Raw genomic sequence first — 21758 nt, 5'->3', positions numbered from 1 at the left:
TCTTCCTTTGTAATGTTTTTATTTTTCCAGGTAAGTTGACTGATTACACGTTCTCATTTACAGCAACAACCTGGGGAATAGTTACAGGGGAGAGGAGGAATGAGCCAATTGTAAACTGGGGATTATTAGGTGATCATGATGGTTTGAGGAACAGATTGAGAATTTAGCCAGGACACCGGGGTTAACACCCCTACTCCTACGATAAGTGCCATGGGATCTTTAATGACCTCAGAGAGTCAGGAGACCCGTTTTAACATCCCATCCGAAAGACAGCACCCTACACAGGGCAGTGTGGAATTGGAATTTTTTTTAGACCAGAGGAAAGAGTGCCTCCAAATGCCAAAGGTTGGCATTTGACCATCAAGCATTCCAAGACGGGTGAACAATGGGTCGAGGCTTCCACTGCGCTAGAGTCAGCACACCATTTGCTGTTGATGAAAAGGCATAGCTCTCCCCTCTCAATTTCTCTGAATCCAATGTCCTGTCTGCTCGGTGAATGGATAATTCATCGAGTTAGATAGCCATGGGGGGTATCTTTACCAAAAGCCATGTTTCAGAAAAGCAGAGAATATTGAAGTTACGAGAGTCCAGTTGATAGCAAATCCACGATCAGGGGTCCTCCATCTTATTATCAAGAGACTGTACATCGGTTTTCCCTTCGCCTTAATCTCGCCAGGGCTCCCCTTCTCCTGCCTCTTTTTGGATTAAACGAAAATTGGGTCAGAATTACACAAAGAGCACAGGGTCGAAGTTGAAGTCGGAATTGAGGTTAGTAACTGCCGTTCTGATGTTCAAAAGTTATTGTCAATCTTAAGAAATTATAGCAGATACATTTAGTGCAAAAATAGATAAACGCAAAAATAATCACAAAATAGCAGTTGGGTCGGAGATCACAAGATGGCAGTCATACAGTACAGTGCCATCTTGTATTGCCCTCTTCGGTTGCGAGCCAACCTGAACTCACTGCGCAATTTGCAAGTTTCTTAGTTAAAACAAACTCTGAAAAAAAGAGCTGACATCCTTTTACAAGGTAGATGTACTGAGCCCCTTGAACTAGTGGCGTGTCCAGGGGGTGGCCCAGGGTGGCCACGCCCCAATCTGATATATGATTGGCCACCCCAGTGCACACCCCAGAAATTCTGAGATCTGATAGGTCGTCTCTGAAAATATTAATACATTTGACCAAGACGTGAGAAAGCATCCTAACGAAAGCATCCGGAGAAAGCACTTTGTAGGCTGAATGTCATTACACTTACGGGGTTTGTAATAGATGTCCCTATCCATTCAAATGGCAGGTGCCCAGCGCACTGTTCGGATGCTGCACTTATTTGGAGTACAGTAGACGAACGTGTGCAGGTAACCTACTTAACCTACCTTTTGAAGTGATTTGTTTGACAATCAGATGAAAACTTCATGGTTGTGTTCATGACACATTAAAAGGTAATACATTTTTATATTACATCTTTACTATAAAGCACATCAAAAAATGTGTGCACACATTAAAGGTCCCGTGAGAAAAAGACTCCCCCCACCGAATGTCATGGGTACAAACCGCACTCTGGATGGCAGTTTCAAGTGAATTTACTGCTGTATGCTAATACCCTTATATAAAATCCTGACCTTGAATGCAAATACTGTAACAATACTTTTTGGAATTGATTTATCAAATCAAATCAAGCTTTATTTATACAGTAAATTTCAAACATGGAATGCAACGCATTGTGCTTCACAGGAAACACAAATAAAACAAGGAAAATAAAAACCTAAATATTTTCTACACAACGAGGATAAAAAACAAAATAATAAAAAAAACAGAATGACTAAAAAGCCCCTAATGAAAAAGATAAAAAAAATGTGTGTTTTAAGATCGCTTTAAATATTCATGATTTATTTGAACAGGGAAATGTACCAAACCTAAGCTGAAGCATTTAATGCATTGAACCATCATAATTATATTGAAAAACCCCACCTTGCATCTATTAAGGTTCAAAATGTTATGGCCCCACCTCCACCTTGTCTCAGGGCATTTCGTATTATTCTATATGTAAATCGGAGACACTCCATATAAGGGAAGATACCTAGTCAGTTGTCCAATAATGTATTCAACTGAAATGTGTCTTCCGCATTTAACCCAACCCCTCTGAATCAGAGAGGTGCCGGGGGCTGCTTTAATTGACATCCACAGCGAACAGTGGGTTAACTGCCTTGCTCAGAACAACAGATTTTTACCTTGTCAGCTCAGGGATTCAATCCAACAACCTTTCAGTTACTGACCCAATGCTCTAACCACTAGGCTACCATATAGTATGCTAAGTTTTGTATGGTATGTATTCATTTGTGGATGTCCATCGGCCATTTCATATGTTATGGTACAAATTACAATTTGGATATGTTACGAATTTTTAAAAAGTGCAATATGTTACAAATTTGCTGAACGTATGATATGTTACGAATTGTAGCTAGGTGGCTAACATTAATGAGGCTATGGGTTAGAAGTTAGGGTTAAGGTAAAGTTTAGGAGTTAGGTTAAAGGGTTGAGGATTAGGATTAGGGAAGGGTTAGCTTATATGCTAAGTAGTTGAAAAGTTGCTAATTAGCTAAAATGCTCAAGTTGTCCGTGGTCAGATTCAAACTCACAACCTTTGGGTTGCTAGACATTCATGTTACCATACCAAATGTAACATATCACACTCATTTGAGTGTCCCGAATGTACTTTTACTGTGTTACGTCTAGTCTATGAGACCAGGCTGCCCAGCTTGGCCACCCTATTCAAAAATATTCTGGACACACCACTGCCTTAAAGTTGTTGAATGGAATACTTAGCTGACCTTCAGCTCTGTACAACAGATTTTGCAATTGTTTCATAAACATGTTTGGTTTATGCTTCCTGTTTATATAGTCTGTGGAAGTGGAGAGGACATTAAAATAGGATGGCTGGAACTGAACCATCTCCGCCTGCTGGTGATCCTCAGTCTCAAGCGCTGTAGGCAATGGCATCTCTCCCAGCTCGCTCTTTCTTTCCCTGTATCTCCCGCCACCACTCTCTAACAGACATACACAGGCCGTCATTGTAAATAAGAATTAAGCTGACTTGCCTAGTTAGATAAAGGTTAAATTAAAATAAAAAAAGCAATACTTAGTAATCAAACTTAATGTACAAAGTTCTCCAGACCAAAGCTCCTCTATAGATAGATGTCCTTTCTCCTTCTGTGTGACTCCTTCATTCATATCCCCATAGCAATTTCAACTATTCACTAAAGAACCCACAGAGGTCATTAAAACAGAGGGCTCCAGTATGGCATCCAAGGGGTTAAAGACAGCTACCAAGATTTGTAGCTGGCTTGTAATTGTGAGGCCCAGCGAGCGAGCAGGCTGGAAAGGGGGGGCTGGCTAAGCACATATTTCAGCCAAGTGTTCACAGAGTGCCTTTCCGGCCTGCCATGTGGACTCAATGATGGCGTCCAGGGGAGTGCTGCGTTCCTATGAAATATGAAATCTGCTGCCAGCCCCGAGCAGGGACAGACCACCTGCAAGCAAGCGTGGCATGCGGCGAACGAGGGGATCGGATGTTCCCCAGCAGACACACGCACACACAAACAGTTGCACACTCACAGAAATGATCTAAAAATTTCCCAAGCACAGATGCATGAACATAGACACACTAAACTTGAAAAGCATGTAGGGTGTACAAGTTATTCACATATTCACTGCTACTGCATGCATTCTAAATACCAACATGAAGTCACAAAGATACCTCCATTACTGTTGAATATATAGCTTTGTATTACCCTTCTCTAACTGCTGATAGTGTGACCAATCTCAGCGATACACAGCTGTGTCACATATGTCAGAGAGGTGACAGGACACACACAATCTGGATGAGCTGAACTGACCCTTCACACCCCTTACAGGGTTTCTGACCACTCTGGCTTTAGGAGTACAAGTACATTGTGGCATGCAAAGTGCAAGGACCCTTCATCTCACAAACTCAAAGGTGGGTATACACAAAACGACCAGCAGCTGAAAACAACGACCAAGAAAATAAGAAAAAGAACAGCACACGGAATGTCCAGAGCTCCGTGGAAGGAATTTAAGCCTTTTTGGAAAGGTGGCCAAGAAGATGACGGGTGCTTGGCGAAGGCCGTCCGTTTACACATTGTGCAGGCGGCCTCCCGCCTCGCCCGCCCAGATGTGCCTTTGTTTATGTGGAGCAGCGATCCTGACAGCCGGCCTGAGAATGCTCCCAGCAAACAGTGGAGGGCGCCGCCGTGGCCGCCACTTCGCTGGGAGAAACCAACCACTCTGGTTTTATCCTATTGTTTGCGGTTAACTACAGGTTCAAGCTCAGTTAGAAGTATTAGAACCATTAGAAGTAAAACAAAACAAACAAATTATCCCTTTGATGATTGTTTTGGGCGGTTGATAGGCCTAGTTCACTCCAAAACCAAGGTGTCTTACCAAGTGTCTTACAACCCTATAGTAACCCCCTGTATCAAATAACTTATCTGTTCAACTCCATCACCCCACTGACTGACCATCCCTGCCCTCTGTGACTCAAGCCAGATTGATATAGGACCGCTGAGACTGTGCCCATTGAGTTCAAATGAATCCTCTATGGCATGCTACATTGCTTTTGTAAATTTAAATACTAGGAAACTCGAAAACGTTGGACAAACTAACCGGTAATAGTAGTTATACACGTTCCACGTTCCGCGTTCAACCAGTTACCATTACCGAGTTTCTGAGTTCCGACTAGCACTTGAACGCGAAATTAGTCATTGATGTAAACGGTAAATTGAATGCATTTCTAAAACCCCACAAAATACTACTCATATGTTGTTTTGAATTAATTTCTTAACTTTGCATTGAGAACATGTGACATTTTTTGTTAAGTCAACGCACAATTAAATCCACTTAAAATTAATTACGACGTTCCTGTGACAACATACTGTAAACATGGCAAAACATTTCCTCTGATGTCACAACTTTCAATCCCATAATTCAGCGTGGCAGAGCCGGTTTTTTCAAGGCATCATGGCGGATCCCAGAGACAAGGGACTTCAAGATTACAGAAAGAAATTGCTTGAGCACAAAGAAATTGATGGACGCTTGAAAGAATGTATGTATCGTTTCTGTCAATAGCCAGGCTTTTACAGCCACAACAACTCTCCATGTAGCTTTGTCATCATAATGTAACCCTCTCCAGTTACCTAGCTAGACTAACATAGCTATAGTAGCCTTGAAAATGAGTTCAACGCCAGGTTATTTATACTAAACTGTCTAGTGTGTAACTGTTCATGTACCTTTTATTTATGCACAGTGTTTAGGAGCAAGCTAGTTTTATAACGTTAGTTAGCTAGCTAACTAGCTAGTGTTAGCTGACTTGGTCGACCAGATGATGATGATGACAGCCTGTGTGATGGCACACACGTAGTCAGTGTCAATCATTGTTTTTGTTTGTCTTTACAGTGCGTGAACAACTGAGAGAACAGACAAAACAGTATGAAAAATCAGAAAATGATCTGAAAGCTCTACAAAGTGTTGGACAGGTGACTGGAAATTTAATCCCAAATCATCAGAAGCCTTGATATAAGTTTTATTTTATTTACAAAGGCCTCTCTTGACTCCTCTCTAGATTGTTGGTGAGGTCCTGAAGCAGCTAACAGAGGAAAAATGTAAGTCCTAAATTATAATGAAAATCCCTTTGCTGTATATGATGTTGTTTTGTTGAATCTACCGCTAGGCCTACATGGATGAAAACGTTTAAATGTTCCTACTAGCTTGCATTGACTATATAGTGTGTAACGTGGGGTTTTCTTCTATCCTTTCGTGGAATTCAGTCATTGTCAAAGCAACCAATGGCCCACGATATGTGGTTGGATGCAGACGGCAGGTAGGTCAAAACCCTAAGCCACAACAAAATATTTACAAACAACATTGCAACTTGTATTTCACTTCCCATTTCATATTGATTATGCTTGAGGTGCCAACCTTATATTTTGTCACCCAGCTGGATAAGGCTATGCTCAAACCTGGTACTAGAGTTGCATTGGATATGACCACTCTGACTATCATGAGGTGAGTTGGTATACTCTCCCAAGTCTATAATGCCTTTTACTATTTCATATGTTTATCAAGCAAAACACCATTGTATTGTGTTAGCCTGCATCCGACTTTCTGCAACAGTCTCCCTATTGAAAGCATTTTAAGTAAAACAAATTATATATATTCTGCTTATAAGACATCTCCATGACCTATATAATCCGTAAGAACAAAGGCACACTGTGATGACATATTGGTGTGCTGTTCCCCCTTGCAGGTACCTTCCCAGAGAGGTGGACCCGCTTGTGTACAACATGTCTCATGAAGACCCTGGCAGCGTCTCCTACTCTGAGATCGGAGGCTTGGCTGAGCAGATCAGAGAGCTCAGAGAGGTTAGTGAGGCACATACACACACTTTATCCATACAGGACAGAGTTAGCTTTTTCTGGAGGCTTTTTGTCATTTGGGAAAAGTCCGCCCTCTCTCCTCCGTGACCAGGAAACCGATGTGGTCGAGGAGAGTGTCAATTCGTTACTAGGAAAATGGTCCTCACCTCCTCGATAGACTCCTTTTGGCGAGGAAGCACAAGTTTATCCTACCTGAGTCCTTCGCGGAAGAGTTTTGAAATCTGATACACTGCCTTTTTAATCAGCTATTGTTTTCTCGAAAGAAAAAAGCATGCAAACATTTAAAAAGCATATGCTACTTATCCTTTTATCTATAAAATGTTTTGCACAACTAGCTAAATGTTTTTTTTATCACTTTATACATTTATTTTGGGATTCCACCCTGTAAACTTAATTTGCCTGATGACGCACAATTGGAGGAGTCTCACTTCATACAAGTGTATTTTTCTCCTTATTCCCTCTACTTGCCACCTCTCCTCATTTTAAATGGAGGCCAGAGAGGAGGGAGGATGCAGGAGTTGAGCAAATAAAATTGAGCGTGCGGAAGATATTTATGGTCCAATTGTGAGAGGGATGGATGGTGATGCATTTTGCTACACCAACAATAACATATGCTGAACATGTTTTTGACAAATAACATTTGATTTGAAAATGTTGTTTCAGGTGATTGAGCTGCCTCTGACCAACCCTGAGCTCTTCCTGAGGGTGGGCATTATCCCCCCTAAAGGCTGCCTGCTCTACGGACCCCCAGGTGAGGAGATCAACTGGCCTGGTTCTCTGATAGCACTACATGTTAGCCTGAGGGCTGCTTTCCAGAAGCCAGTAGTATGTGCTTTATAATGTACTGTATTTTCTTTTCATGCTTTTCAGGAACTGGAAAGACACTTTTGGCCAGAGCAGTTGCTAGCCAGCTTGACTGCAATTTTCTAAAGGTGGTGTCCAGCTCCATAGTGGACAAGTACATTGGTGAGAGCGCTAGGCTGATCCGAGAGATGTTCAACTACGCCAGGGACCACCAGCCCTGCATCATCTTCATGGATGAGATCGATGCCATAGGTACATGAACTAGAGCTACAGACTATAGAAATCAACAAACTGACTGAACAATAGAGTTCCAGACACACACACACAAGTCTTTGTCTGTTTAACAGGTGGTCGTCGTTTCTCTGAGGGGACGTCTGCAGACAGAGAAATCCAGAGGACACTGATGGAGGTGAGTCTCTCAACAGAGAACAACCATAAGCTTAACTGCACACAAAGTACTACCAAAGATGGTTTAGTATGAAGATACACTACCATTCAAAAGTTTGGCGTCACTTAGAAATGTCCTTGTTTTTGAAAGAAAAGCACTTTTTTTTTTGTCCATTAAAAGAACATCAAATTGATCAGAAATACAGTGTAGACATTGTTAATGTTGTTGTAAAAGACAATTGTAGCTGGAAATGGCTGATAAAAAAAAAAAAAAGACATTTTATTTTCATGGAATATCTACATAGGCGTACAGAGGCCCTAGAAGGCCAGTATCCAGGAGTCGCCTCTTCACTGTTGACGTTGAGACTGGTGTTTTGCGGGTACTATTTAATGAAGCTGCCAGTTGAGGACTTGTGAGGTGTCTGGTTCTCAAACTAGACACTCTAATGTACTTGTTCTCTTGCTCAGTTGTGCACCGGGGCCTCCCACTCCTCTTTATATTCTGGTTAGAGCCAGTTTGCGCTGTACTGTGAAGTGAGTAGTACACAGCGTTGTACGAGATCTTCAGTTTCTTGGCAATTTCTCGCATGCAATAGCCTTAATTTCTCAGGACAAGAATAGACTGACGAGTTTCAGAAGAAAGTTCTTTGTTTCTAGCCATTTTGAGCCTATAATCGAACCCACAAATGCTGATGCTCCAGATACTCAACTAGTCTAAAGGAGGCCAGTTTTATTGCTTCTTTAATCAGAACAACAGTTTTCAGCTGTGCTAACATAATTGCAAAAGGGTTTTCTAATGATCAATTCGCCTTTTAAAATGATGAACTTGGATTAGCCAACACAACATGCTATTGGAACACAGGAGTGATGGTTGCTGATAATTGGCCTCTGTACGCCTATGTAGATATTCAATTAAAAATCAGCAGTCTCTAGCTACAATGGTCATTTACAACATTAACATTGTCTACACTGTATTTCTGATCAATTTGATGTTATTTTAATGGACAAAAAATGTGCTTTTCTTTCAAAAACAAAGACATTTCTAAGTGACCCCAAACTTTTGAATGGTAGTGTATGTAGAAACTGCTTCCCTGATAGAAATCCCAGATCACGCTTGTAGGCGATGTCATGGCAACGTTGGCTAGCTAAGCTCATGCGCAGAAACGCATCATCGGGTCTAATGGTCGTCTCGCGCCGACCTGCGCATGTGGAGGCTGTCAAATCAAAGGCACTCCTTCGATGTAAAGTTGTTTTTGACTAAAATGAAAACGTGTCAGTTTGTCACTTTCACAAGGTTGGAGTAAAAACATATTCAGCTACTTAAAGAGTAACTTTAATGAAAAAACATGTTTTTCATCAAAGACCAGATGTCTTAGTTATAGTGAAACTAGTGAATTCTAGTTTTCATTTTCACAGTTTGTTGCAAAGGTAATATTTTAGTAGTAGTAAATCTAGTCTTTTTGATCCTAGCGGGTCAACTCTATCATTGAAATTGTGGTGTAGAGGCACCTTGAAGGTACCTCTGTCATCTCAATGGAGGGGTTGGATATGAAATACACTCCCTTCTGGATGTGCTGGGTGGTACCACCTCAAGGCTCACTATAAAAGCAGGTGACAGCGCACCTTATTTGGCAGTGGTCTAGGTAAGTGGAGTGTGCCAATAGATTTGGCATGATGCTATGAGGATTAGCCGTTTATATTCATAGCCATATCCATCGTAAAAAGAAATAGATGCCAATTTTTTTTTTCAACAGCGGACTCCGCTAAGAAAGTTTGCTTATACAGTAGTTCAGTGGTTGTGAGTTCTAATCCCACATGGGGCAGATAGTGTCTTGTATTATTATACTTTTTTAATCCTTTATTTACAATGTTCATCCCATGCCCACACACTTCTAATTTTGAAAAGTGAAAGCATACTTGTGAGAGGGGTCACCCTGGCACTAGTGGAAGTTTTTTTATATATATATACAGTACCCAAGACTGATCTATGAGTTAATTTGACCTTTGGAAAAGAGCTACTGTGTAAATACTACAATGCGCTTTCAATTGAATTGAGCCCCTAATCTTCATTTTTAAGGTGGGGATTGCACTTTTCTTCCCAACACAATACCGCAATAAATGTGAGTCCACAGTTCAGAGATTGTTTTTGCACCTGATGAGAGATTCAAATTTAACACCGCAAGTAGCAATAGATGTCAGGAACTCTGTGCCTTACCACTGTGAGAACTGTCCGGAGCCATAATTGCTCACAATGCACATACTTTTTTTATCAGAGCATGCCAGCAGATTTCTGGTAAGTATGCTTTAGTGAGAAAGTGTTGGGATCAGTTACAACTACATTTACCCACCCCCAAAACTCCTATATTTGAGCAATTCCCTCCACCCACAACTTCTCACCTGAATGCATTTTTTTGTTTTTGTTTTAAGGGGTTGTGCCAAGGCTGAAATTGGGGTTCAGGTATCCTGTAAGTCATTTGCTCGAATATAGGTTGTGCCTTTTTAGATTGAGAAAAAAAAATAACCAAGGAATACATTTTCTCTTCTCTCATTGACTTCTGCTTTGCAATCGTTCCCGGAAGTGTTGGGCTTCTGGGTTAGAAACTCTGTGGTACTACTCATATTATTGAGCCTCAAAGTGTTAAAGGCTAAACCTGTAAACACTTGGTTTTATCAGCCAATTAAGACTGACGATGCTTACTTTTTCGTCTGTCCTGTCTAGCTGCTGAACCAAATGGATGGCTTTGACACCCTGCACAGAGTGAAGATGATCATGGCCACCAACCGTCCGGACACGCTGGACCCTGCCCTTCTAAGGCCAGGGAGACTGGACCGCAAGATCCGTATGTTTCCTCTCGAGACTTTTAACTATCCTGGTTTGAGAAGCATAGATAATCATGTTGCAAAAACCTTTGGTCCTGGTTCCATTTCAGCACCTAGTCACTTCCCCAAAGGGCCAGGGCAAGTGGCTGAAAAGTAACTAGGACTTGGTAAATGACAAGGAACAGCAGAACTCTTAACTTCTGGCTTTGTCTTAACAGACATCGAACTGCCCAATGAGCAGGCTCGGATGGACATTCTGAAGATACACTCTGGACCAATCACTAAGCATGGAGAGATGGGTGAGTTTAGGGACTGGATAGTGTGCTGTGGATGTGACATAATTTTGTGATGAAATTAAGTTGCATGTTGGGAATTTCATGGTGGGCTGTAACTTGAATTTCTTTGCAGATTACGAGGCCATTGTGAAGTTGTCTGATGGATTTAATGGAGCTGATTTAAGGAACGTGTGCACGGAAGCAGGTTAGTAACCTATCCAATACACTTTATAACTGTATATTTTACATCTTAAAAACAAGCCATTCACTCAGTCTGTTCCTATATTAGGGTTTGCACAAGGTGCTTAAAGTACTTGAATTTGGCACTCTGAAATTCAAGTACTAGAATACCTTGAAAATCTGTCATTTTCTCAAGTTGCTACTTTTTTAATTTTGATTTATTTCACCTTTATTTAACCAGGTAGGCTAGTTGAGAACAAGTTCTCATTTGCAACTGCGACCTGTCCAAGATAAAGCCAAGCAGTGTGACACAGACAACAACACAGAGTTACACATGGAGTAAACAATAAACAAGCCAATAACACAATAAACAAGTCAATGACACAGTAGAAAAAATAAAGTCTATATACAGTGTGTGCAAAAGGCATGAGGAGGTAGGCAATAAATAGGCCATAGGAGTGAATAATTACAATTTAGCAGATTAACACTGGAGTGATAAATGAGCAGATGATGATGTGCAAGTAGAGATACTGGTGTGCAAAAGAGCATGAAAGTAAATAAAATAAAAACAGTATGGGGATGAGGTAGGTAGATTGGGTGGGCTTTTTACAGATGGACTATGTATAGCTGCAGCGATCGGTTAGCTGCTCAGATAGTTGATGTTTAAAGTTGGTGAGGGAAATAAGTCTCCCACTTCAGCAATTTTTTTGTTTTGTTTTTTTTGCAATTCGTTCCAGTCATTGGCAGCAGAGAACTGGAAGGAAAGGTGGCCAAATGAGGTGTTGGCTTTGGGGATGATCAGTGAGATATACCTGCTGGAACGTGTGCTACGGGTGGGTGTTGTTATCGTGACCAGTGAACTGAGATAAGGCGGAGCTTTACCTAGCATAAACTTATAGATGACCTGGAGCCAGTGGGTCTGGCGACGAATATGTAGCGAGGGCCAGCCGACTAGAGCATATAGGTCGCAGTGGTGGGTGGTATAAGGTGATTTGGTAACAAAACGGATGGCACTGTGATAGACTGCATCCAGTTTGCTGAGTAGAGTGTTGGAAGCTATTTTGTAGATGACATTGCCGAAGTCGAGGATCGGTTGGATAGTCAGTTTTACTAGGGTAAGTTTGACGGCGTGAGTGAAGGAGGCTTTGTTGCGAAATAGAAAGCCGATTCTAGATTTGATTTTGGATTGAAGATGTTTAATATGAGTCTGGAAGGAGAGTTTACAGTCTAGCCAGACACCTAGGTATTTATAGTTGTCCACATATTCTAGGTCGGAACCGTCCAGGGTGGTGATGCTAGTCGGGCGGGCGGGTGCGGGCAGCGAACGGTTGAAAAAGCATGCATTTGGTTTTACTAGCGTTTAAGAGCAGTTGGAGGCCACGGAAGGAGTGTTGTATGGCATTGAAGCTCGTTTGGAGGTTAGTTAGCACAGTGTCCAAGGAAGGGCCAGACGTATACAGAATGGTGTCGTCTGCGTAGAGGTGGATCAGGGAATAGCCCGCAGCAAGAGCGACATCATTGATATATACAGAGAAAAGAGTCGGCCCGAGAATTGAACCCTGTGTTACCCCCATAGAGACTGCCAGAGGTCCGGACAACATGCCCTCCGATTTGACACACTGAGCTCTGTCTGCAAAGTAGTTGGTGAACCAGGCGAGGCAGTCATTAGAAAAACCAAGGCTATTGAGTCTGCCGATAAGAATACGGTGATTGACAGAGTCGAAAGCCTTGCCCAGGTCGATGAAGACGGCTGCACAGTACTGCCTTTTATCGATGGCGGTTATGATATCGTTTAGTACCTTGAGCGTGGCTGAGGTGCACCCGTGACCGGCTCGGAAGCCGGATTGCACAGCGGAGAAGGTACGGTGGGATTCGAAATGGTCAGTGATCTGTTTATTAACTTGGCTTTCGAAGACTTTAGATAGGCAGGGCAGAATGGATATAGGTCTGTAACAGTTTGGGTCTAGGGTGTCACCCCCCTTGAAGAGGGGGATGACCGCGGCAGCTTTCCAATCTTTACGTTTCTCGGACGATACGAAAGAGAGGTTGAACAGGCTGGTAATAGGGGTTGCAACAATGGCGGCGGATAGTTTTAGAAAGAGAGGGTCCAGATTGTCTAGCCCAGCTGATTTGTACGGGGCCAGGTTTTGTAGCTCTTTCAGAACATCTGCTGTCTGGATTTGGGTGATGGAGAAGCTGGGAAGGCTTGGGCGAGTAGCTGCGGGGGAGGCGGAGCTGTTGGCCGGGGTTGGAGTAGCCAGGAGGAAGGCATGGCCAGCCGTTGAGATGCTTATTGAAATTTTCGATTATCATGGATTTATCAGTGGTGACCATGTTACCTAGCCTCAGTGCAGTGGGCAGCTGGGAGGAGGTGCTCTTGTTCTCCATGGACTTTACAGTGTCCCAAATCATTTTGGGAGTTAGAGCTACAGGATGTGAATTTCTGCTTGAAAAAGCTAGCCTTTGCTTTCCTGACTGACTGCGTGTATTGGTTCCTGACTTCACTGAAAAGTTGCATATCGTGGGGACTATTCGATGCTATTGGAGTCCGCCACAGGATGTTTTTGTGCTGGTCAAGGGCAGTCAGGTCTGAAGTGAACCAAGGGCTATATCTGTTCTTAGTTCTGCATTTTTTGAACGGGGCATGCTTATCTAAGATGGTGAGGAAATTACTTTTAAAGAATGACCAGGCATCCTCGACTGACGGGATGAGGTCGATATCCTTCCAGGATACCCGGGCCAGGTCGATTAGAAAGGCCTGCTCGCAAAAGTGTTTTAGGGAACGTTTGACAGTGATGAGGGGTGGTCGTTTGACCGCGGACCCATAGCGGAGACAGGCAATGAGGCAGTGATCGCTGAGATCCTGATTGAAAACAGTGGAGGTGTATTTAGAGGGCAAGTTGGTCAGGATAATGTCTATGAGGGTGCCCATGTTTATGGATTTAGGGTTGTACCTGGTGGGTTCCTTGATGATTTGTGTGAGATTGAGGGCATCTAGCTTAGATTGTAGGACTGCCGGGGTGTTAAGCATATCCCAGTATAGGTCACCTAACAGAACGAACTCTGAAGCTAGATGGGGGGCGATCAATTCACAAATGGTGTCCAGGGCACAGCTGGGAGCGGAGGGGGGTCGATAGCAGGCGGCAACAGTTAGAGACTTATTTCTGGAGAGGTTAATTTTTTTAATTAGAAGTTCAAACTGTTTGGGTATAGACCTGGAGAGTATGACAGAACTTTGCAGAGTAAAGTACTTGAAGAGTACTTGAATTAGAACTATCAAATATGTTAATATGAAAAATATTAGGGAAAAAAAATGTATGGGTCTTCCAAATTAATTTCCAGGCAGACTACCGAGTTTTATTTCCGCACGTGTTTCGCGCTCTGGATGCCAGGCAAGCTTGCTCATTCCACCTACACTGCCACTCAGCCAAGCAGGTACAGAACTGACTGATTAGGCGCTGCCAAATGTCACATCGATAGCCAGGCAAATGTAGATTCAAACTTGCCTGCAGGATATTGATGTTTCTGAATGGGTTTTGCCAGACCTAACCAGGGATGTAGTGGAGGGTGAACGCCGTTTACACCATTATTTGGGAAATAGCGTTTACTCACCTTTTTGTTAATGATCATTTACCCACTTATTGCGTTCCCAGCGTTGATCACCGCTCTGAAGGCTTCTTGATCAGAGTTCTAATCTTGCCTACCTCTGCGAACGAGGGGAATCATAAATTATTCATGTATGCTTGTTATGTTCGTCTGCTACCCCGGATTTGCCTTGTTAGCAGCACATTCATTTGCCACTCTGTCCAGCGGGAAACTCCTCCCACGACATAGGCCGAGAGGTGAAACGAACTACCTCAGCCCAGACCTACTGTGGCAAGTAGCAGAGAGACGTCACTGACAGTGAGAATTATTTTAACAACCCTTGACTTCAACAGACATCCCCCAAACAAACCAACCCCTGACTCTCAGCGAATGAGTGTACAACTGGTAAATTGTCGCTGATATTTCAGTCAGATGTCTAGCTAGGTAGCGCAAGGGCTCCGGCTATTAGCCAGGCAGCTAACTATAACTACCTGGCTGGAAGGATGAAGTTAGAAGCTAACGTTGAACGAAGCCTGACCATTAGCATGAGCAGTTGACTGAAATTAAGGTAGCTATAATCAAAAGATGGGCTACTATAAGTTATCATAACAAAATGTTTTTTCTTTATTGAGAGTAGTGAGACAGACAGTGGTGTGTCAGGCTGTAATGAAGGAGGTAAAGGAGATGCACAGAGAGAGGAAGCATTGACGTGAGCAGGGAGTGAGGTTAAGCCTTGATCACACCGACAGCATCATTGCATTTTGGTACACCAGAAGTACTGTACATTCATTTCCAATGGAACACTGCGTTTGACTTGCAGCATTGCGTTGCAGAGGCAGTTGCAGTGCGTTCTGTGTAGTGCATACCTTGGATTTATCGAATGTATGCATAAACGGCTTGACAGAAATGGTAGCAGAAGGTGAATGTTGAACTTTTGTTGTACACACGTCCAGATGATGCTGCGTACCAATTGCTCAATCACGCTGTAGGTGTGATTGAGGTGTTAGTAGTACAGTGGTTCCCAAACTAGGGGGTCCGGGACCCATGTGTGGTCCGGGACCCATGTAAATAGGGTCCTGAGAGTCTTTAATCTTATCCAACACATTCACAACTTCTTTCTCTTCAAATGGTTATAGAATACAACATTTTAGAGTCAACTAAGGGTCTTTTCCACTGTCAGAATTCATTTTCATGTCTGTGTTGGGACAGCCTGTGGGACCTAACATTTTGTGAATTATAAAGACAATTTTAAATATAAAGACAATATATTATGTACACTGAACAAAAATATAAATGCAACAATTTCAAAGATTTTACTGAGTTACAGTTCATATGAGGAAATCAGTCAACATCATCAGTCCTGACTTACCACTCGTGTATGTAGTCAAACACGTATTATTGAGTAGAACTTTTTAAGGTAGTAATGAATAGTACGTTTTTTCTTTTTTTTTCTTGAGGTTGTGGCGATATACTGTCATCTGTTGGCGACTAGAAACAATTTCATAATATGACCTATTACAAGTATATACAGTTGAAGTCGGACGTTTACATACACCTTAGCCAAATACATTTATACTCCATTTTTCACAATTCCTGACATTTAATCCATGTAAAAATTCCCTGTCTTAGGTCAGTTAGGATCACCACTTTATTTTAAGAATGTGAAATGTCAGAATAATAATAGAGAGAATGATTTATTTCAGCTTTTATTTATTTCATCACATTCCCAGTGGGTCAGAAGTTTACATACACTCAATTAGTATTTGGTAGCGTTGTCTTTAAATTGTTTAACTTTGGTCAAATGTTTCAGGTAGCCTTCCACAAGCTTCCCACAATAAGTTGGGTGAATTTTGGCCCATTCCTCCTGACAGAGCTGGTGTAACTGAGTCAGGTTTGTAGGCCTCCTTGCTCGCACACGCTTTTTCAGTTCTGCCCACAGATTTTCTATGGGATTGAGGTCAGGGCTTTGTGATGGCCACTCTAATACCTTGACTTTGTTGTCCTTAAGCCATTTTGTCACAACTTTGGAAGTATGCTTGGGGTCATTGTCCATTTGGAAGACCCATTTACGACCAAGCTTTAACTTCCTGACTGATGTCTTGAGATGTTGCTTCAATATATCCACATAATTGTCCATTCTCATGATGCCATCTATTTTGTGAAGTGCACCAGTCCCTCCTGCAGCAAAGCACCCCCACAACATGATGCTGCCACCCCCGTGCTTCACGGTTGGGATGGTGTTCTTTGGCTTGCAAACCTCCCCCTTTTTCCTCCAAACATAACGATGGTCATTATGGCCAAACAGTTCTATTTTTGTTTCATCAAACCAGAGGACATTTCTCCAAAGTACAATCTTTGTCCCCATGTGCAGTTGCAAACCGTAGTCTGGCTTTTTTATGGTGGGTTTGAAGCAGTGGCTTCTTCCTTGCTGAGCGGCCTTTCAGGTTATGTCGATACAGGACTCGTTTTACTGTGGATATAGATACTTTTGTACGTGTTTCCTCCAGCATCTTCACAAGGTCCTTTGCTGTTGTTCTGGGATTGATTTGCACTTTTTGCACAAAAGTAGTCTTTAGGAGACAGAACGCGTCTCCTTCCTGAGCGGTATGACGGCTACGTGGTCCCATGGTGTTTATACTTTCGCACTATTGTTTGTACAGATGAACATGGTACCTTCAGGCATTCGGAAATTGCTCCCAAGGATGAACCAGACTGGTGGAGGTCTACAATTTTTTTTTTGAGGTCTTGGCTGATTTCTTTTGATTTTCCCATGAAAGCCATGACATAATTTTCTGGAATTTTCCCAAGCTGTTTGAAGGCACAGTCAACTTAGTGTATGTAAACTTCTGACCCACTGGAATTGTGATACAGTGAAATAATCTGTCTGTAAACAACTGTTGGAAAAATTACTTGTGTCATGCACAAAGTGGATGTCCTAACCGACTTGCCAAAACTATAGTTTGTTAACAAGACATTTGTGGAGTGGTTGAAAACAAGTTTTAATGACTCCAACCCAAGTGTATGTAAACTTCCGACTTCAACTGTATTAGTGCTCCAAGAAGTACTTGAAAGTCCTTGAGTTTGACTTGTCACAGTCTGTATGAACCCTGCTATGTGTGTTTCCCAGGTATGTTTGCAATCCGTGCTGACCATGAGTATGTGACCCAGGAAGATTTCATGAAGGCTGTTCGCAAGGTTGCAGATTCTAAGAAACTGGAATCCAAGCTGGACTACAAGCCTTTATGATAGTACCACCAACCAACCTATCAGGAGATATATGGTAATTTGAGTCTGGAAAGAGTAAAGGAAGAGACGACAAAAGCAAACATATTTGTGTTTTTACTGTATTCCAAATGTATATTTCAAAGACATCATTTTAGATGTTTATTTAATACAGACTTATGTGGTGAAATATATGGTTTGGTTTTTATTTTCGTATTTTGCATAAGAATACATATTTAAATAAACTGTCAACCATCTTATGTCCAATCATATGATTCTCTTAATGCCCATTCAGAGTTTACTGAGTAATACACCAGTCAGTGTAAAATATCCTTATGGATTTTTGGAATTCAGAGTCAGAACCACAGATGTACTTTTCATTTTTGCATTCGACAGTTTCACTAGTCTGATTCAAGAAATGGTTGAGATTTATGGCTGACTTTGTACCATATTAAAGTTATCGTCATAACTCCACTAAATGGTGGAGAAGCCAAAATGGAAATTTCTGACTTAAAGGGGCAAATTGTATTTGCCACAAACATTTTTAGACTTAGAAATTATTGATATGTACCCATTGACTCTTGAAGAATATAACTTATAAATGCCTCATGAGCTTAGTTCAACTGTCGTACCCCATCAGAACCCAAAATATAAGCTTGTTTTACTCATGTTTTTAAACAAAGTAAAGGTAAACAAACACTATATAGCCTCAACATGGTTACAACTATAATTTTGATATCATGGAAGGTCAGTCCTTGCATCCATAGCTTTGTCTATGAATTTGAGCGGTTACATTTCTGCAGCCCCATCCCTCAGCATTTTACAGAAATAGCTGCGAGACACACTTTGTTATTGTTTCAATTGCTGATTGCTGCTTTAAAATTAATCGTATCACTACAGGTTAATGTGCCTTGTCGTTAACTGTAAATGTCTTCACTGGCCAGCACAAAAATGTTCCTTCTGTCTTTGATGTTGAATTTCAGAAAAGATGCCCCTCTAAAACTACTGCTGCAATAAAAATGTCACCCAATCAATATATATGCTGTCCCATTTCTTGATCCAAAGAAGGTGTTCCATGATGGAAAAATAATAGCTCCAACATGCTTTCAATCAACTTCTTTCAGGTTATGGAAAACATAATCTAATGTGGGAACGCCATAAAGAGCTGTTTTGCGCCCGGTAAGGCAGCCACAGTGTTTGGTCGCAGCTTGTGTGTTTACTGTTCAAATTACTTTTGGATGTATGTAAATTGTCTTCTGTCTCTAAATGTTGTTTATCACTAGCTGCACCATATCACCAAGTAACATTCTGAGTATGTGTAAAAGTACAGTGCCTTCAGATAGTATTCATACCCCTTCATTTATTCCACATTTTGTGTTACAGCCTGAATTCAAAATGGATTAAATGTTTTTTTTCTCACAAATCTACATGCAATACCCCATAATGACAAAGTGAAAACATGTTTTTGGAAATGTTTGGTAATTTATTGAAAATGAAATGAATAAGTATCTCATTTAAATAACTATCCACACCCCTGAGTAAATACTTTGTAGAAGCACCTTTTGCATTGATTACAGCTGTGAGTCTAAGAGCTTTGCACACCTGGATTGTGCAACATTAGCCCATTTTATTATTTTCAAAATTCTTCAAGCTCTGTCAAATTGGTTGTTGATCATTGCTAGACAACCATTTTCAGGTCTTGCCATAGAGTTTCATGTAGATTTAAGTCAAAACTAACTCGGCCACTCAGGAACATTCACTGTCTTCTTGGTAAGCAACTCCAGTGTAGATTTGGCCTTGTGTTTTAGGTTATTGTCCTGCTGAAAGGTGAATTAATCGCCCAGTGTCCGTTGGAAAGCACTGAACCAGGTTTTCCTCTACGATTTTGCTTGTGCTTGGCTCCGTTACGTTTCTTTTTTATCCTGAGAAACTTACCAGTCCTTAACGATTACAAATATACCCATAACATGATGCAGCCACCACTATGCTTGAAAATATGGAGAATGGTATTCAGTAATGTGTTCCTTTAGTGCCCCCTTATTGCAAACAGGATGCATGTTTTGGAATATTTTTTTAAATCCTGTACAGGCTTCTTTCTTTTCACTCTGTCAGTTAGATTAGTATTGTGGAGTAACTACAATTTGCTGATCCATCTGCCATTTTCTTTCACAGCCATTAAACTTTGTAACTGTTTTAAAGCCAACTTTGGCCTCATGGTTAAATCCTTTTCTTCCTCTCCAACAACTGAATTAGGAAGGATTCCTGCATCTTTGTAGTGACTGGGTGCATTTATACACCATCCAGTGTAATTAATTACTTCACCATACTCAAAGAGATATTCAATATCTGCTTTTTTAAAATGTATTTTTACACACCTACCAATAGGTGCCCTTTGCGAGGCATTGGAAAACCTCCCTGGTCTTTGTGGTTGAATCTGTGTTTGAAATTCAGTGCTCGACTTAGGGACCTTACAGATAATTGTATGTGTGGGGTACAGAGATGGGGTAGTCATTTAAAAATCAAGTTAAACCCTATTGCACACAGAGTGAGTACATGAACTTATGTGACCTGTTTTAAGCATATTTTTATTCCTGAATTGATTTAGGCTTGCCATAAGAAAGGTGTTGTATACTTGACTCAAGACATTTCAGCCTTTCATTCTGAATTAATTTGTAAACATTTAGAAAAATATAATTCCACTTTGACATTATGGGTTATTGTGTGTAGGCCAGTGAATTACATTCAGGCTGTAACACAACAAAATGTGGAAAAGGCAGTATGTGGTGTATAAAGGTCTAAAATCTAGAAGTATTGCCACAAGGTGGTGCTAGAATACTAGTTTGAAGCCAGGTCATTTGTATTCTGTTCAGCAGAGGACAGTGAAGTTGTAATAAAATGTGTTCTAGACCTCGTCTGCCAAATGGTTGCTGTGTCCCAGAGCTTGAGACAGCATCCTGTGTATGACACTAGGAAGCTCCCGCTTGAACCTTTTACATGGCCTTGTAAATATTGTATAGGGCTACTTTAGATGTGACCTTCACATTTTCAATATTGTTGTGGATTCTTGATCTTAACCAGTCACATTTGTATCTCAATGTATTCAGAAAAAGAGCCTTATAGCTTACTCTGGTATCATCATCCCCTCCTATTATGCAAATATAATTGCAATATTTGAAAATCAATTGTACTGTATATTTCTTTGGACATGTTAGTGAATTGACACTGGATATTCTGACCTGAGTTTCATAACATAAATCATTACGTAAAGGATAAATAAGCAGACAATGGTGTGACTTTTTTGTTTATTCTGGTTTAAATTTGGAGCTGGTGGCCCACTACCAAATTTTCTGAGCAAAAAAGAAGAAAAAAAACTAGCAAATCAGCTCCAAGTAATTTTAATTATGGAAAACTTTTCCAAAGTATTCCCATGCATAATAGAGCGATATATGTGACCGTATACAAATGTAATCAAGGTTTGAAATGATGTTCTGATTTGTAAAATGATTTGTAATTATGTTCCGGCCCCCTGACCATCCGCTCAAGAAAAAATAGTCGATCCAAGTCATATCACCATAGCGACTAGCAATAGCTATGTTTCCATTAACTTGTCCAGTGATTTTATTGCTGTTAACATTTAGAAAGTTTGCATAGAAAATAGATGTGACAATTGCCTGCTATGGTGTCTTTCCATTTAACTATCTTGTATCGATAAAAACAGATGGAAGTAATGACGTCACACCTGCAAAACCCAGCATGGATGGAATGCAATCGTGGATCGACCATTTGCCAATTCTGGCAAATGCCAGATGGGCTGGACAATTATTATTTTTTGGTTGTTGTGATGAGCGAGCCACCCTCCGCTCCCCCATGTGTTTGAGAGAAAAAATTGTTCTGATAGTATAATGTTTCAAAATGCAATTTTGGGAAAAACACTGCTTTGGAAGCTTCATCCCCTTGTCCTTGTCAAAGAGAGGAGGGTCTCAGCTTTCTGTAGGTATAATATGTATTTTTCAACTCTCAATATTCAGCCGAATA

General features: G+C 41.2%; 1 protein-coding gene across 1 annotated transcript; it reads left to right on the top strand.

The window, feature by feature from the left end:
• Positions 1 to 5021: 5021 nt before the first annotated feature.
• On the top strand, positions 5022 to 17980 carry LOC120059913 (26S proteasome regulatory subunit 10B). Its single transcript, XM_039008991.1, has 13 exons — positions 5022 to 5120; positions 5471 to 5550; positions 5637 to 5676; positions 5842 to 5894; positions 6012 to 6079; positions 6321 to 6435; positions 7114 to 7201; positions 7321 to 7506; positions 7602 to 7663; positions 10361 to 10481; positions 10680 to 10760; positions 10870 to 10941; positions 17629 to 17980. The coding sequence occupies exons 1-13, from the start codon at positions 5036 to 5038 to the stop codon at positions 17745 to 17747; spliced, it is 1170 nt and encodes a 389-aa protein (XP_038864919.1). The 5' UTR covers positions 5022 to 5035; the 3' UTR covers positions 17748 to 17980.
• The last annotated feature ends 3778 nt before the right edge of the window (positions 17981 to 21758 follow it).

The sequence above is a fragment of the Salvelinus namaycush genome, chromosome 15 (assembly GCF_016432855.1).
Source record: "Salvelinus namaycush isolate Seneca chromosome 15, SaNama_1.0, whole genome shotgun sequence".
Taxonomy (NCBI): domain Eukaryota; kingdom Metazoa; phylum Chordata; class Actinopteri; order Salmoniformes; family Salmonidae; genus Salvelinus; species Salvelinus namaycush.
This window is presented reverse-complemented; position numbering and strand designations above follow the sequence as displayed.

Bases quoted from the DNA above. Each gene is read 5' to 3' on its own strand.
- LOC120059913 (XM_039008991.1), top strand. From the start codon at position 5,036: ATGGCGGATCCCAGAGACAAGGGACTTCAAGATTACAGAAAGAAATTG. The intron at 7,202-7,320 runs GTGAGGAGATCA...CATGCTTTTCAG, and splicing joins CCTGCTCTACGGACCCCCAG to GAACTGGAAAGACACTTTTG. The intron at 10,761-10,869 runs GTGAGTTTAGGG...ATTTCTTTGCAG, and splicing joins CACTAAGCATGGAGAGATGG to ATTACGAGGCCATTGTGAAG.